Source organism: Talpa europaea (genome assembly GCF_964194135.1).
Source record: "Talpa europaea genome assembly, chromosome: 16".
Lineage (NCBI taxonomy): Eukaryota > Metazoa > Chordata > Mammalia > Eulipotyphla > Talpidae > Talpa > Talpa europaea.
In genome coordinates this window covers 7215801-7230649 of record NC_140084.1, presented here as the reverse complement: position 1 = coordinate 7230649, position 14849 = coordinate 7215801, and the positions used below count along the sequence as shown (strand labels likewise).

Sequence of the window (14849 nt, the reverse complement as noted above, 5' to 3'; positions counted from 1 at the left end):
ATATTCAGTGCAATAAATGCACCTGCTGGCCTTTCCCGGGTGAGGCCCTGGCCTGGGGTGCTTTGGGACCCCCCTGTGGCTGCCACACAGGCTGGGATTAGTCAAAGGTAGCCTTGTTCTCACCCTGGGCTGCATCTCCACATAGGAAGCGGATTAAAGCTCAGGCCAGCCCTTGAGACCCCAGGGAGTGCCTATAAAAGTCATCCTGTGGTTGGGTAACAGGTCATTCTGGAAGTTGTTAAGGTCCAGGCTGTGCCTGGATCTCCCTGGGATGAGGATTTCTGCCAGGGGTCCACAGGGTGTGCACCATGTGTGTGCCGAGTGTTCTGCTGCAGCCCAGTCAGACAGCCCTCCACCCCAGGACTCTCCAGCCGCTTTCCCCTGCAGTTTGTTCCCTCTCCTTCCTGACCTGTGGGTGCCCAGTGACAGGCAGCTATGCCTGCAGTCCCTTTCCCTGCCAATCATGCCCCTGGCTGCTCCTAACAGGCTTCCAGCTGCTCCAGCTCAGTGTCAGAACTAGATGTCCTCTAGGCTCCCCGGCCTGCCTCCTGAGCACCCACAAAGCTATGCAGCCAGGCTTCAAGGTCAAGCTGCCGAGCTGGAAGCAGTCAGGTCACCAAACTTTTACAAACAGGAAGACGGAGTATACAGGACAGCTCCGGCCCAGTCCTGGAATAGTCTTGCTCATGGGGAGGAAGCAGGAATGGGGTGAATGGGGACAACGGCCCCAGTTCCCTCCTGTTCCCCTAACGATAAATAATGGCCTCTCACTTTTTGTCTTGCAGGTTCTCCAGCAGGCCTTGGTGGCCCAGCATGGCCCTGAGGTGAACCATGACCCGCTGGCCAGCACTCACCACTGACCATCGAGAGTTGCATCTCACCGGGAGGTGACCTCCTGCTGCCCCCTCTCACCCACCCCTACCCAGGAACGTGCCCGCGCAGCCACGGACACCATGTAGTAGGGCCGCTGAGGCGCCCAGTGAGCTGCGATGGTTTTGTACACGACTCCCTTTCCCAACAGCTGTCTGTCTGCCCTGCACTCCGTGTCCTGGGCCCTCATCTTCCCATGCTACTGGCTGGTGGACCGGCTCGTGGCCTCCTTCAAACCCACCACGTATGAGAAGCGCCAGCAGGCCGACGACCCGTGCTACCTCCAGCTGCTCTGCACCGTGCTCTTCACGCCCGTCTACCTGGCCCTCCTGGTCGCCTCACTCCCTTTCGCGTTCCTTGGCTTCCTCCTCTGGTCCCCACTGCAGTCTGCCCGCAGGCCCTACATCTACTCCCGGCTAGAGGACAAAGGCCCAGGGGGTGGGGCAGCCCTGCTCAGTGAATGGAAGGGTACGGGTCCAGGCAAAAGCTTCTGCTTCGCCTCTGCCAACCTCTGCCTCCTCCCCGACTCACTGGCCAGATACAACAACCTCTTTAACACCCAGGCTCGGGCCAAAGAGATCGGGCAGAGAATCCGAAACGGGGCCAGTCGGCCCCAGATCAAAATCTACATCGATTCTCCCACCAACACCTCCATCAGCGCAGCCAGCTTCAGCAGCCTGGTGTCCCCGCAGGGCGGTGATGGTGTGTCCAGGGGCGTCCCTGGGAGCATTAAGAGGACGGCCTCGGTGGAATACAAGGGCGACGGCGGGCGGCACCCCAGTGATGAGGCTGCCAACGGCCCAGCCTCTGGGGATCCAGGGGATGGTGGCAACCTTGAGGACGCCTGCATCGTGCGCATTGGGGGAGAGGAGGGTGGCCGGCTCCCTGAAGTCGATGACCCGCCTACTGGGGTCCAGGCCAGGAATGGAGCCAGTGGGGGCTCACGGGGCCAGACACCCAACCACAATCAGCGGGATGGGGACTCGGGAAGTCTGGGCAGCCCCTCGGCCTCCAGGGAGTCCCTGGTGAAGACACGGGCCGGGGGGGACAGTGGCAGCGTGGAACCGGGCGCCACCAACAACAGCAAGCTCCCGTACAAGACCTCAGTGGTTAAGAAGGCCACTGCGCGCAAGAGGCGGCACCCCGACGAGGCCTTTGACCACGAGGTCTCGGCCTTCTTCCCTGCCAATCTGGACTTCCTGTGCCTGCAGGAGGTGTTTGACAAGCGTGCGGCCGCCAAGTTGAAAGAGCGGCTGCACGGCTACTTCGAGTACATCCTGTACGACGTGGGGGTCTATGGCTGCCGCGGCTGCTGCAGCTTCAAATTTTTCAACAGCGGCCTCTTCTTTGCCAGCCGCTACCCCATCATGGACGTGGCCTATCACTGTTACCCCAACGGGCGAGGCTCGGATTCCCTGGCCTCCAAGGGAGCGCTGTTTCTCAAGGTAGGAGGCTTTGGCCGCCCAGGGCACACGCTGGCCCCACGCTGGACATGGTCCTACATGGGGGTACCTAAGAGGTATATTCAGGGGACCCTCATCTCTTGAGGGACTGAGAGCAGACAAGGACTGCTCTATCATGGAGCAGAAGAGGGGAGGGGAACAGCTCAGGGATAAAGGAAATGAGAAGGTGGGGGAAAGCAGCTGAGACTCAGGGATTGGACAGACCTGGCTGGATGACCTTGGGCAAATTCCTCAGATCTCTGAGATGCTGAAAATTGGGGGCCACCTAGTGCCTACTCAGGGTGGGGAGGCTAGTATGAGAAACAAGGCCTGGTGGTGTAGGTGGCTGTGGCGATCATGGCGGTGAAGAGGGGGCAGGAGGAGGCAGGGGGACCCTCTCTGTTATAGAGAAGGGAAGCCAGAAGTTGCTAGAGGAAAGTTGGGGCTTCCAGCTCCTAGCCTAGGCCACCAGCCTCACTGGCCCGGATGCCCCTCCCTCCTCGCTGTCATGCAGCTGCCGTGCCAGGCACTCTGCCCACCAGCCCATGGCTGCACTTCCATAGTCACTAATTAAAGTGAATCATAATTATTTCTGCTAATTTGAATGCAATTGGAGGAGTTTTTAGACCATGGTAATTTGGTCATTACGAATTATCTTCTACTGAGCCTGACACGCTTGGAGTGCCGACTTTTTGTTCCTTGTCCAAAAGCCGCTCTGGTGCCTCCAGAGTTTTCGGAAGCAGCATTTGGCCGGCTGATACAGAGCAGCGCCTTCTGTCCCCAGAGGCAGCAGCTGCTGTGGGTGTGGGTTCTCTCTTGAAGCTGAGAGGTGAACAAGTAGAGGCCCAGGAGGGAAGGCATTTCCCTCAGGACTTCTCAGCCCCCCTTAGAGGGGGATCTGTGTGTTGGTGTGGGGAGCACTGGTGTGGCTCATGCAGGAGCCCCATTATGGTGAAGCTCTCATCCCCCAGTCTGTCAAGGAAAGGGCCATCACCAGGGGCCTGGCCCCCACTCTGAGGTGCCTAATAGCTCCGTGTGGCTCTGCAGGTCCAGAATTGGAGTCCCTGGTTCTCTATTCGCATCCTGAAATGCTGAAAGTGAATGAACTCTTACCGTAAAGCCCGCGTTCCCAGTTCGGCATATGGTTCATCAGTGTTCTGTTCCACAGATGTATTTTTGTCTCCGCAGCCAGAGTGACTTTCTGGGGAAGAAGGAGACCTGGCTCAGGGTGGGAGAGCACAGCCCCCTCACTGCACCTGCCCCTGTGGCAGATGGTTAAGGGGCTGAGACCTCACCCTCCCTCTCCTCACCGCCCTCCTGGGTCTGGTGTTCCAGCCATGGTGGCCCCAGGCCAGCAGCAGTGTCCTTGGGCCAGTCCCGCAGCTAAGGCTCTCCTCCCCGCTCAAGCTGTTCTTTCCAGGCTCCTCGTCACCTGCCTGTCCCTTAAATGCTGCTTCCTCTACCTCATGGACCTAAAAATGGTCTGCAGATATGTTTGATTTGTTCTATACCACTAAAAAATTATGTCAGTTAACTCATAAAAATCCGGTATTTCACAGAAAACCCAGTTTGCCACCTCTCTCCCTACCTCAGCAGATCTGGCAGCCCCGGGTCTGTTGCATTTCACCCAGCTCTCAACCGTACAGTGAGCCCCACCCAGTAGACCTCCTCGTTTCCAGATGGTCATACCCCGTCCTACCAACCTGGCTGGGTGGGACTCCACAGCCTCCCTTCCATCCTCGTCCAGCGCCCTCAGGTTTGCCTCGGCCCAGGTCTCTCCAGAGCCATCAGCTCTTGTCTGACTGCCTCCTAGACACAGTCTGTGGACTCCTGGATCCAACTCATCAGCTGCTCGTCCCACCCTCCCAGGTGCCAGGTGCCACCATCCCTCGGGCCTGCTTGATTCCTCTTTGTGTCCAGAGCCCATCTAACCCATTCATGATGGCTAGCTGCACTTTCCAAACTCATCTGGGTCCACTCCATGTGTCCAGGCTGCCAACCCTCTGCATCAGCCCAACTGCATCCTGGCTCCCTCTCTAAGCCTCCCATCCTGGGTTGGACTCCTCTTCCCACACTTCCCACTGCCTTCACCTGAGCCCCTCTACCCTCAGCCACCTGCGCCCTACACCCAGAGGGTGCCAGCCTCCCCCTTGTCTGCACTCACCCTGGGTTGGCTGCCTTGCACAAGCCAGCTGTCCTTTGGTGGGGGAACTTCCTCAGCCCTTGTCCCCAGGATCTTGTCTCCCGTCTCTCCTACCAGATTTGAGAGTGGAGCTGGGTGTGCCCCACACACAGCAGGCCCAGCTCAGCTGCTGGCGCGTGCCTGTTTCTCCTGCATGCAGGAACAAGACCATGAGGTTTCAAGAACCACACCAGCTCAGGAAGGGGTCCAGGGCGGTGAGAAAGAAGCTGTCCCGGCCAGCACTCCCTTCACCCGCAGGGTTCTCCCCTCCAGCCCCACCCGTCCAGGTTGCTCTGTGGCACTCTCATGGTACTTCTGATCCTTGACAACTTCCAAGGGGCCCTGAGAAAAGACGGGAACCACTTCTGCCTCACTTAGCAGAGAGCCTCGTTCTTGGTCTTGTCTATCAACAATCTTTGCCCACAGGACTAAAAGGCACAACCTTCTCAGTGTGATTGTTTGTTTTTGCAAGAGAAACATAAGCCTTTGCGGCTCCCAAGGACTCGAGCCTGGAATCAATAAGTTCCAGCGCATAATAAAGTGGCTCTCCACAGCAGCAGCGGCAGCAGTGGGGCAGCGGCTAGCTCGCAGACTGATGGGGCGTGGAGTGAGGGGTTGAGAGGTGGGGCAGGGGTAGGGGGCAGGAGTGGCCTCACCTGTGTCCTCTCCCGAGGTGGGGTCTCAGCTCAAGGTACAATGGTGCCTCTCTGCACCTGTCCCCTGGGCCCACCCAGAAGGCAGCACAGGCAGGTAACACTGTGACGTGGGAGTGAAGGGCTGACCCACTGAGACCATCAAATGGGAGGCCAATGGCAAGCCTGGCCATGTCCAGGAGCTCAGAAAGCAGCACAGAGCAGGGTGAGGAGCTAGGTGTGGGCAGCAAACGGATCTGACTTGAACAGACCTCTGCCGTGGGGGCCTTGTGAGCCCGGCCAATTGTGGTATAATTCCAGCATGATCCTCATAGTGGTTGCAAACCTCTAGCAAGGCAGTCTTCGGGACTAAGCACTAAGCATGAACGCTCACAGCTTGATATTACTCCAACAGACCCATGGCCAGAGAAATACCAGGGACAATAGCGCCATCACGTGGTCCTTGGGGGCACTGTGGTTTAAAAACTGTTGTGTTTTTGCAACGTGGAGTGGGGGTGGGGGGAGCCAGGGTGTGCGATTGTCCCAAGCAATTCCAGGCACGGGGGTACAATTAGGCTCAGGTGTGGTTCTGGGACATGGGCAAGAAGTGAACGGTCAACATGTGAGTTTATAAGCATCCCCAAATCTCGGCCATCTAGCCTGCTACCAGGTAGCTAGACACACACACAACCCCCCGCCCAGGGAAAGATGCTGGTAAAGGAAAGACAGACATCCATCCTCACTGGGGAAGGGGGTGAAGAGCTATAGAGTGATGCCGTGAAAGCCCGTATGGAAGAGAACAGTGCCAACTGCAGCAGCAAACGAAAGACGGAAGCCTCCTGAGGCTCTCAGCAGGGGGCGACAGCGAGTCTAGGCCATTCTACCTGGAGGACAGGCAGGGTCATGATCATGTCCCTGCTGCTGCTGCAGGACCCCTCAGCCAAGAACTGGCCTCTACGGTAACCCTCCCTGCAGGGTTCCCAGCTCAGGGGTTCACTATTTCTAGTCCGGAGTGCACTGTCAAATTTCCAGAAGACAGCTGGGGCTTGGACAAGAGGAGGCTAAGGGGCTACCCAGGGGAAAGGTGCCCACAGGCGGTCCTGGGAGTGTGTCCAGGAAGGGCCTTCCTGTTATGGCCTCCAGCAGCTGTGCCATAGCCTGGGGCTCGGGAGAGCTGGCAGGCTGGGCAGTCATCCCTTGCCTCCCTGGCCGCAGCCCCCACAATGACTCAGACTTGCTTTGGGGTCACCACGGGCATGGGGTGGGAGGTGTGCATTTTCAGTTGTCTGGGATGTATCATTAAGAAGCTTGTTTTCATTACAACGACCTCTGGAGACAGCCTGTCAGGGTCATCTGCGGGTTAGGCAGGAAGTCAGGGGAAGATCTGACCCCTCTCCACCCCAAGGACTCTTGCTGGGGTTCAGGACAGGCTACCTGGGGCCAGCCTCTGACACAGGCCATGGGGGACACAGATCACAGCTGTCATCCAACAATGAAAGACTAACAGTCAAAAAGATAAAGTGATTTCTCATGAAGCTGGGGCGGGGGGCGGGCAGATGCTGGGGAGAAGGAGTAAAGAGTCCGGGGTGAAGCCTTCACAGCAGAGGGACAGTGGTTAGCTTTGCAGCTGGATTACATCACAGAGGGAATCCCATTTAGATTTCAGACACAGACTCTAGGGGATGACTGAGGGAGGGAGGAAAGAGACACCAGGCTGGAGCAGACAGGACCTGAGGGGCTGGCATGAAAGTGTCATCCACATGGGCATTGCGCTTAGCCAGCAGGAGACAGCAGAGGTTTGGGGAGGGAATATGAAGTGGTTTCTGCATTTTTCCTCTTTTAAAGCCTTGCATGAAGTGCCAATAGTACTCACCATGCCAGGGGCCAGTATTTCTTTATGCTTCTGCCTTCCGCACTGGACCAGAAGTTGCTAGAAGGAAGATGTGCTGTTCCTACCTGGGCCAGGAACCGACAAAGCCAGGCTTGTGGGGTTTGACCTGGTGGGGGTGGGCATCGCCAGGGAGTCACTGCTTCATCGCCAACACCACACTTCCTCCCCCACAGGTGCAGGTGGGAAGCACACCTCAGGACCAAAGAATTGTCGGGTACATCTCCTGCACACACCTGCATGCTCTGCCAGGTAGGGTCTGGGGCCCGTGCTTTTCACAGGGTGGGCTTGGTGCTGGGGCCTAACCGGGGTCTGCTGCAGCTTCATCACCAGCTCTTCATGGTTCTGCCCTGCAGAGGACAGTGCCATCAGGTGTGAGCAGCTGGACATGCTTCAGGACTGGCTGGCTGATTTCCGAAAATCTACCTCCTCGTCCAGCACAGCCAACCCCGATGAGCTGGTGGCATTTGACGTCATTTGTGGAGATCTGAACTTTGACAACTGCTCCTCTGGTGAGGCCTGGCTCATCCCTGTTCCATGAGCTCCTGGGGAAGGCGTGGGCTCCCAACAGGGCTGGAAAGACTGGGGTTAGACAGCTTGAAGAACTTCCTGCTCCTTGCGTGCATGTGGGTGGGATATTAGCAAGTCTATGATTTCTCTGCCCTGCCCCCTAGAAAGTCGAGAAGAGAAAGAGCCCACGCTCTGCCTAGAAAGCTCAGGGGCTGCCTTGCTGGAGACAAAGCGACATCCAAAAAAAGGAAACTGACTAGGAAGGCCATGGGGCCCGGGAAACTCAGACTAAGGGCAAGTTAGTCTTCACTCAGTTCTCTCTGCACTGGACACAATTCTAAGGACTGTTCACAGGCCAACTGTTTCATTTCTGTCTCATAACAACTGTAAGAGTGGGCACTGGTGTGGAAGAAGCAGCTGAGACCTAGAGTTGTTAAGTAACTAGTCCAAAGTCACACAGCCAAGAAGTGACTGAAAGTGTATTTGAACCTTAGAAATCATGCCTTAAACCATTAGGCAAAAAGAAGAAAAGTGCATCATGGGTAAAATGATAAATAATTGATTTTTAAAACTGACCTGTGACTCAGATGATCATGCTGACTCTAAGGGCTTCCTGAGAGCTGAGGCAGCTCTGAACTGCCTTTGGCCCTAGAAGCTAAGTGCCAGGAACCACCCCTACCCACCCACCTCTAGCCCACTGGCTCTTGGGCCCCTCCCCACCGGCCATAGGCCCCAGGGGAGACTGAGGATGGGTAGGTGATGGGGGGGTCTGAGAGTTCATGCCCATGCATCAGTGAAGGCAGGAAGCCTGAAGATCCCAAAGGTGGGGCTCACCCTGTTCACGACCCAAGGAGGATCACTTGACAATGGTGGCAATTCCAGGGTGAGTGGGGAGAACAGGACCCACCATGGAACACAGCCTCCCCACAGCAGCCTGTAATCCCCTCAAAGTCACATGCCAGCTCCAAATGCTGGGCACCCCTGGCAATCTTCCTGAGTCAGGATGGGGACCCAGCATATATAAGAGGTTGTCAGGAGGGGGTTCCACTAGGGTAGCATTAGCCAGACCCCACAGGGTTTGCCACAGGATCTGGAAAGGCCTTAAAATCATTGAGCCCTAGAGCCCAAGAGGGACAATGACCACCGTCCTCAGACAGGAAGCTGAACACCCATGTGTGGGTGGAACAGGGGGCATTCTCAAGGATACAGAAAACCAATGACAAATGAACCACGGACCCTACCTAGAGGCGGTTACTGAGGGGCAGGGACCAGAGCAGCTGACAGGAACCGCTAGATACCCTGAGTCACTGCATCCCCTCTTCCTTCCTGCACAGACGACAAGCTGGAGCAGCAGCACTCCCTGTTTACACGCTACAAGGACCCCTGCCGCCTGGGGCCAGGGGACGAGAAGTCGTGGGCCATCGGTGAGCTGGGGCTCGGGGGAGGCAAGGGAAGGACACGGCTTAGGCCTGAGCCCACCATGAGACCCAATACCATATAAGGCTTGGCCCCCCACAGGTTTCCCAGAGACTCCAGGGCCTGCCCCCAAGAACTCAGAGTGGGAGGGCAGTGGGGGTACACAGCTACCCAGGCAGGCCAAGTTCTCACCTGCCCCTCCTGCCCCAGGGAGGCAGCTCTCCTTGAGCTGCTGGGAACTACACACCTTGACTGCTCTCACCCCCTCATCCCCAGGTACCCTGCTCGACACGGATGGCCTCTATGACGAGGATGTGAGCACCCCTGACAATCTGCAAAAGTAAGCACCCAGCACCCGTGCGGCTGCAGGCAGGTTGGTGGGCCAGTGACCCAGGGAGGCTCCCAGGTGATGAGCACTTGACCCAGGTTGGAGAGACAGGTGCACAGGGCAGACTAGACAGCACTGCCTTGGGAGAAAGAAGCCTTTGGGAGCCTCAGGCACTGACGCTGGGAACAGGCAGAGGCCCTCACACCCCAGGGCTGGCCTTGTCAAGAAGAAACCAAGTTGGCCTGGGGTCTCCCGGTGGCATTTTCCACACTAGCACCCTGTGTCTGGGCTTCCTTTTTAAGAGCTTGGCCTGCCCAGGCCTCAGCCTACTCTGGGGGCTTGCTCAGTACAAGAAAAGGGGCCAGAATCCCCAGGGGCAGAGCTGAGGGTTGCCCAGACCCCTGGAGAAGGGCCCTGGGGATGCTGTCTGCTCGGGGTGCCCAGCAGCTGGTAACCATCAATTAGGCAAATCAAAGAGAACATTGGTGGTCATTTTTAAAGTCGAGATAGTTCTATCCCAACCAAACCTCATTCTTGAACCTGATGAAACTTCCATAAAGGACACAGTTGAGAGACCAACAGCAGAACCAATTTATAATTCTCAGTCCGAGACTGCACAGTCACGGCGATGGCTCTTTGCAGCTAATTTGGGCCAATTAATTAGATTATAGACTAAATTTGAAACATCATCCTATACTGAGAAAATTATCTTTTTATGAGATGATTAAAAAATGACTATCAGAAACTCCTAGAACATTGATGCTGGAATTATTTCTCAAAGGCAAAGGACAGTAACGGATTACATTTCTGATATGTGATGATGCCCTGCGTGTTATTAGTATATTTATCTCAAGGCTCATGGAGACCTTGCAGGGACCCAGGTTTGCTGCTGGCAACCCTTCCATTGGTCCAGATATCAGTGGCCCTGGCCAGCCTGTGCAACCTCCCACCCCCAACACGGGCCTCAGCCTGCCCTCTGTGTCCTGTGAAGGAAACACACCCACTGGTGGAAACCCCCAGGAAGGACTCAGGCCCCAGCCTGCCTCATGGCAGATGAGATGGCAGACTCAGATTCGGGATATAAGGCCCCACCCAGGAGCCCAGCGCTCCCTGTAAACCCCTGACAAGCCCTACCTAAGCACACAGGGCAGTTTCCATCCTCTGAGAAGTAGGATGGCAGCCACATCCCACCCCCTGGGATGCTGTCTGCGCTCCCCTGCCCACCAGCCCACCTGAAACAATAGCCACGGGCAGCCTGGAGGCATGTAGGAGAGAAGGGTTCCTGGGGTTCAAAGCAAAGACCTGGTTCTCTCAAACAGACCCCTGCTGGCTCGGGGCAGAGCTCCACAGGGGAGTGCAGTTCTGGCCCCAACTCACCACAGATTCTGGCTGGTGCCGGGTGCAAGTTGTGGCCAAGGCCCACTTCCGAGTACAGAGGGGAAAGCCAGCGCTTGGCGAACCAGTGGACACGGGGCAAATCTGGACAGGCTGGGGTGGCCCAGTGCAGCCAGAGCTTGTAGGCTCGAACTGTTTCCTTCCATCTCAGTTCCGTTTGGGGGGTAGGGGGGACCATAGGGAAGACAGTTAAATGCAGGAATCTGGGCTTACCGGCTTTTCACTCTCTTGGGGTTGAGAATGTGGCTCCACCCTCAGCCCCTGGGGCTCACTCGCCTTCCTGTGTGTGTGAGCAGGGTCTTGGAGAGCGAGGAAGGACGCCGGGAGTACCTCGCCTTCCCCACCAGCAAGAGCCCCGGAGGAGGCCAGAAGGGGCGCAAGGACCTGCTGAAGGGCAATGGCCGGCGCATCGACTACCTGCTGCACGCAGAGGAGGGGCTGTGCCCCGACTGGAAGGCCGTGAGTCTTGAGTGGGGCAGGGCAGCCAGGCTGTGCCTGTCATTAGGGGACCCATGCACCCTTCATCGGTACTGAGCTCCCCTCTGAAAGTGAGATGGCTGGCCCCAGAGCCTAGGGGCCCCAGAGGCGCCTCCAGGTCCCATCCCACTGCCTGCAGGAAGATCTGGGCTGGCCCAGCCCCGCCCCACCCACCAGGCCCCTCCTCAGAAAGATGCCCTGAGTCTAATCCGATGCTTCTGCCCCTATAGGAAGTGGAAGAATTCATTTTTGTCACTCAGCTGTCGGGCCTGACAGACCACCTCCCGGTGGCCATGCGGCTAATGGTGTCTTCAGGAGAGGACGAGGCATAAGCCAGCCAAGTAATCAGGAGCAGCGGGCCTCTGCCAGCCTTTAAAGCCGCAGCCCCTCCCGGGCCACGTCCCCTCTGGCAAGCACCGCCTGGTGCTGGGGGAGGGCAGAGGCCTGGGAGGAGCCGCAGCCAGTCCCGGTGAGCTGAAGCAGCATCGCCCTGCACCTCTGGGGCACACGCCGTGGACAGGAGTCAGGCCCACCCGGGGAGCCCCAGCTGCCCGACCAGTGCCATTCTTTCACAACGTGATTTTCTACAACTCTACAGCACAACCTAGTTTGTAACCGGTGGGTTAGTATGAGAACCGGGTTTCTGTACTCTTTGTATCTCTTCTCAAGCTTTGTCCAGGGTTCACTCTTTCTGTCTGCTGCCATGTTGTCTCGCATGCCCACACCCTCGCATGCCCGCTGCCCGCATGCCACGTGCCACGCCGTAGCCACACAGACCCCTTGCTCGGGCCTCACCCAAGGCCAAACTCCAAACACAATCAGAACCAGCCAAAGAAGCACTTCTGGGCACAGGGCCGCCAGCTGGCCGCCTCCAGCCCGACAGCTCATGAGCAGGGACCGGAGGGCTGTGTCCAGTTACCAGCAAGCCCACACTCCCCCCAGGGTCTTGCATTCAAGGGCGATTACATTTTAAAAAGAAAAGTTCAGAGCAAAAACCACCCTTCACGTTTAAGGGTCAGTAAGCCCTGAGTGAGAACGTTTGCTCTTCCTGAGTGGGGCTCCCTTCCTGGCACACCAGGGCCCCCACCGCAGGTTCTCTCTGATGTGGGCAATAGAACCAGAGGCAAGAATGCAGAAATGCACCCTTTCTTACAGGAAGGGGAACTCAAAAGCAAGGGGGTTAGGCAGGGTTTCTGGTTTTGAAAATGACTGATTTGTAGCTTCTCTCAAAACCTACACATCCTCTTCTTTCTGACTGATCCCTCTCCCCTCCAGACACCTCTCTGGTTCGGGACTAACCCTCCCCTAGGGACTGTCCCCATCCACATGCTGGCTGAGCTCAGGAACTGGCCAACTGCCTCTGGGTGGGGCTGCGGCTTTGTCCTCACAAGCCCTCAACAGCGACCCAGGGCCCCGGACGCAAGGCTGGAAGTCAAGGCGGGGAGAGTGACCTGTCCCCTCAACAATATGCAGGATGCAGCAGCCATCGTACCCAGGTCAGGGAGAGGCACTGCTGGTATCCAGGAGCACAGGCACCTACCCTGTCACCATGCCAGCAGGGCAGCCCTGGGCACTAGGCACAGCTGCTGGAGGCTGCAGGTGAGGCCTGCAGTTCCCCACCGCACAGCAGCACTGCCTCTGCTCCCTGCCTTTTTAAATACCCCCACGGATACCCCACAGTCAGACAGGGAGGGTTTTGTCTGTTTCCTGGTGCGAGGCTCCTCCCACTAGGGAGACTGTTCTTGACAACCCCCACAGGTCCCCTCCTCCCAGGACGCTGACCTCCCAGGATCCCACCTACTGGGGGAGCACTGATGCTGTGCCTTGTGACCCACTGAGCTGCATAAGGGACCTAAAGGGGGTCACGCAGCCAGCCAGACACCAGGTTCTGTGCTGGGGGAGACTAGCCCTGACAGCCACACTGAGGGGGCACTGGTTGGGCAGTGCTGGGCTGAGGGCTTTGCTGCCAGGAGCACTTCCCTGGCTAGGCCCCCAGCAACATCCAGAGCCATGAGCGGCTGCTCATCACTGAGGGCATTTTCCTTTTGGGGCCCTGCTGTACCCCTCCTCTGAGGCTGGTCTTCCTGGGCCTTGGTTAGGGGCAGCCTAACCTGGGGCAGCCAGGAATCTGCTCACACAGGCCAGGGGCCCCAGGCTTTGAGCCAGCCAAATGGCCAAAGCAGAGGAGGTAGATACCAGGGCTCCTGAGGCCGAGCAGCCAGCACCACGTCCCTCCCTCAGAGGGGCCACCGCCCAACCCAGGCCGCTCGCAGTGGGAGCCAGAGCACAGGGGTGCCTGCTTATCTCCCCAACTCACAGGGCGGCCTTAGGCAAGTCATACCTCCCTGTGCCTCGGTCATCTCCTGTCCTAAAAGGTCGCCTCTGTCCAGCGTGGCCTGGCATCCAGAGCAGGGCCGGCCCTCCAGAGCCCCTCGCACCTCCTCTCCAGTGGCCTCGGCGCCTGGGTCACCATCACACAACCACGTTTCTCGAAGCCTGTGGACTCCCAGGCCATGAACAGCCAGACTTTTGCATTTTCACTTTTTTTTTTTTAAAGAGAGAAAAGAAACATTACCAGGATGTGAGATTCTATGGCATCTAGTCCTGGAAGGGCAGACACAGGTGTCACCCAAATCCCAGACCAAGACCCCATGCCTGGCCTCCTCTGAAGAAGCCAGGAGGTGGGGGTCGGCTTCAGAAGGAAACGGCCATTTCATTTGTCCAAACCACCTTGAGTTTTAAGTATGAATATTACTCTTGATGCTTTTTAACTATTGTATTAACTTGCTGAGATTTAGAAATACTGTTTTAAAAAAGAAAAACACTTTTTTAATTTCTGTATTTTTTTCTGTATTGTATCCTCATGGGACATTAGGGGTTTTATATGGTAAGCACACCTAAGGTTTTGGTAAAAACATTATCAAATATATATCCAGACGATTCTTCCCTTGAAGAAAAACAACCTTTACACCTGATAAAATATTTTGAAAAGAGAGGTGTTTTTTTCCTTTATTGGTGCTGAAAGGAAGGATGGATAATGAGGAGAAAATAAAACTGTGAGGCTCAAGTTTGTGTTCTCCACTTATTTGCGGACAAGCTGGGGCTGCGCCGCCTGATGGGTAGTAGGGGACAGCTGCCGGGGACTGCCTTCCCTGCCTCCCCACAGGATGGGTACAGCCTAAGTCTGCCCTGAACGACCAAGAAGTCAGACTGTTGGGTTCTCTTACTCAGGGTGTGCTTTGTCCCCTCTGAGAACCGGGAGTAAACAGCACAAGAACATGCTATGTGGGGAGCAGGAAGGTCGAGGCCGGGGTGATCCTGCACCACATGTGCCCATTGGCCCAGAGACTTCTGAGGGGTGGGAGGGCCTTCTGCTGGAATGCAGCGCATGCAAAAGGCTGTACTTTTGGCTCCTGCCACTGATGGCTGAGTCCCTGGGCCTGAAGCTCTGGACAGCTTTGGGATAGCCTCTGCCCCCCTCCCCCTATCCCCAAGCAACCTGCTGTCTGGGTCTCAGGTCCAGACACTCATGAATGTGGCTCGGTGACTTACCCAGTGGGTGAAAGGGTCAGTCTTCAGCTTGCCCCTGCCAAGGTCTGCAAGGCCTAGAGCTCAGGCACAAATCAGCATCTCCGCCCCTAGAAGTCCCTCCTAGCCCAAGTCAAGCAGGTAGGACCTAGAGGTCCACAGAGCAGGCCAGGGTGACTCC

At 56.9% G+C, this 14849-nt stretch overlaps 1 protein-coding gene across 1 annotated transcript; it reads left to right on the top strand.

Annotated features, from left to right (window-relative positions):
* Window positions 1-989: 989 nt before the first annotated feature.
* On the top strand, window positions 990-11472 carry SMPD3 (sphingomyelin phosphodiesterase 3; the record flags this gene model as incomplete). The annotated part of the gene is made up of 7 exons (XM_084257452.1): window positions 990-2315; window positions 7191-7266; window positions 7371-7526; window positions 8859-8948; window positions 9217-9280; window positions 10960-11122; window positions 11371-11472. The coding sequence occupies 7 exons, from the start codon at window positions 990-992 to the stop codon at window positions 11470-11472; spliced, it is 1977 nt and encodes a 658-aa protein (XP_084113578.1).
* Window positions 11473-14849: the final 3377 nt, after the last annotated feature.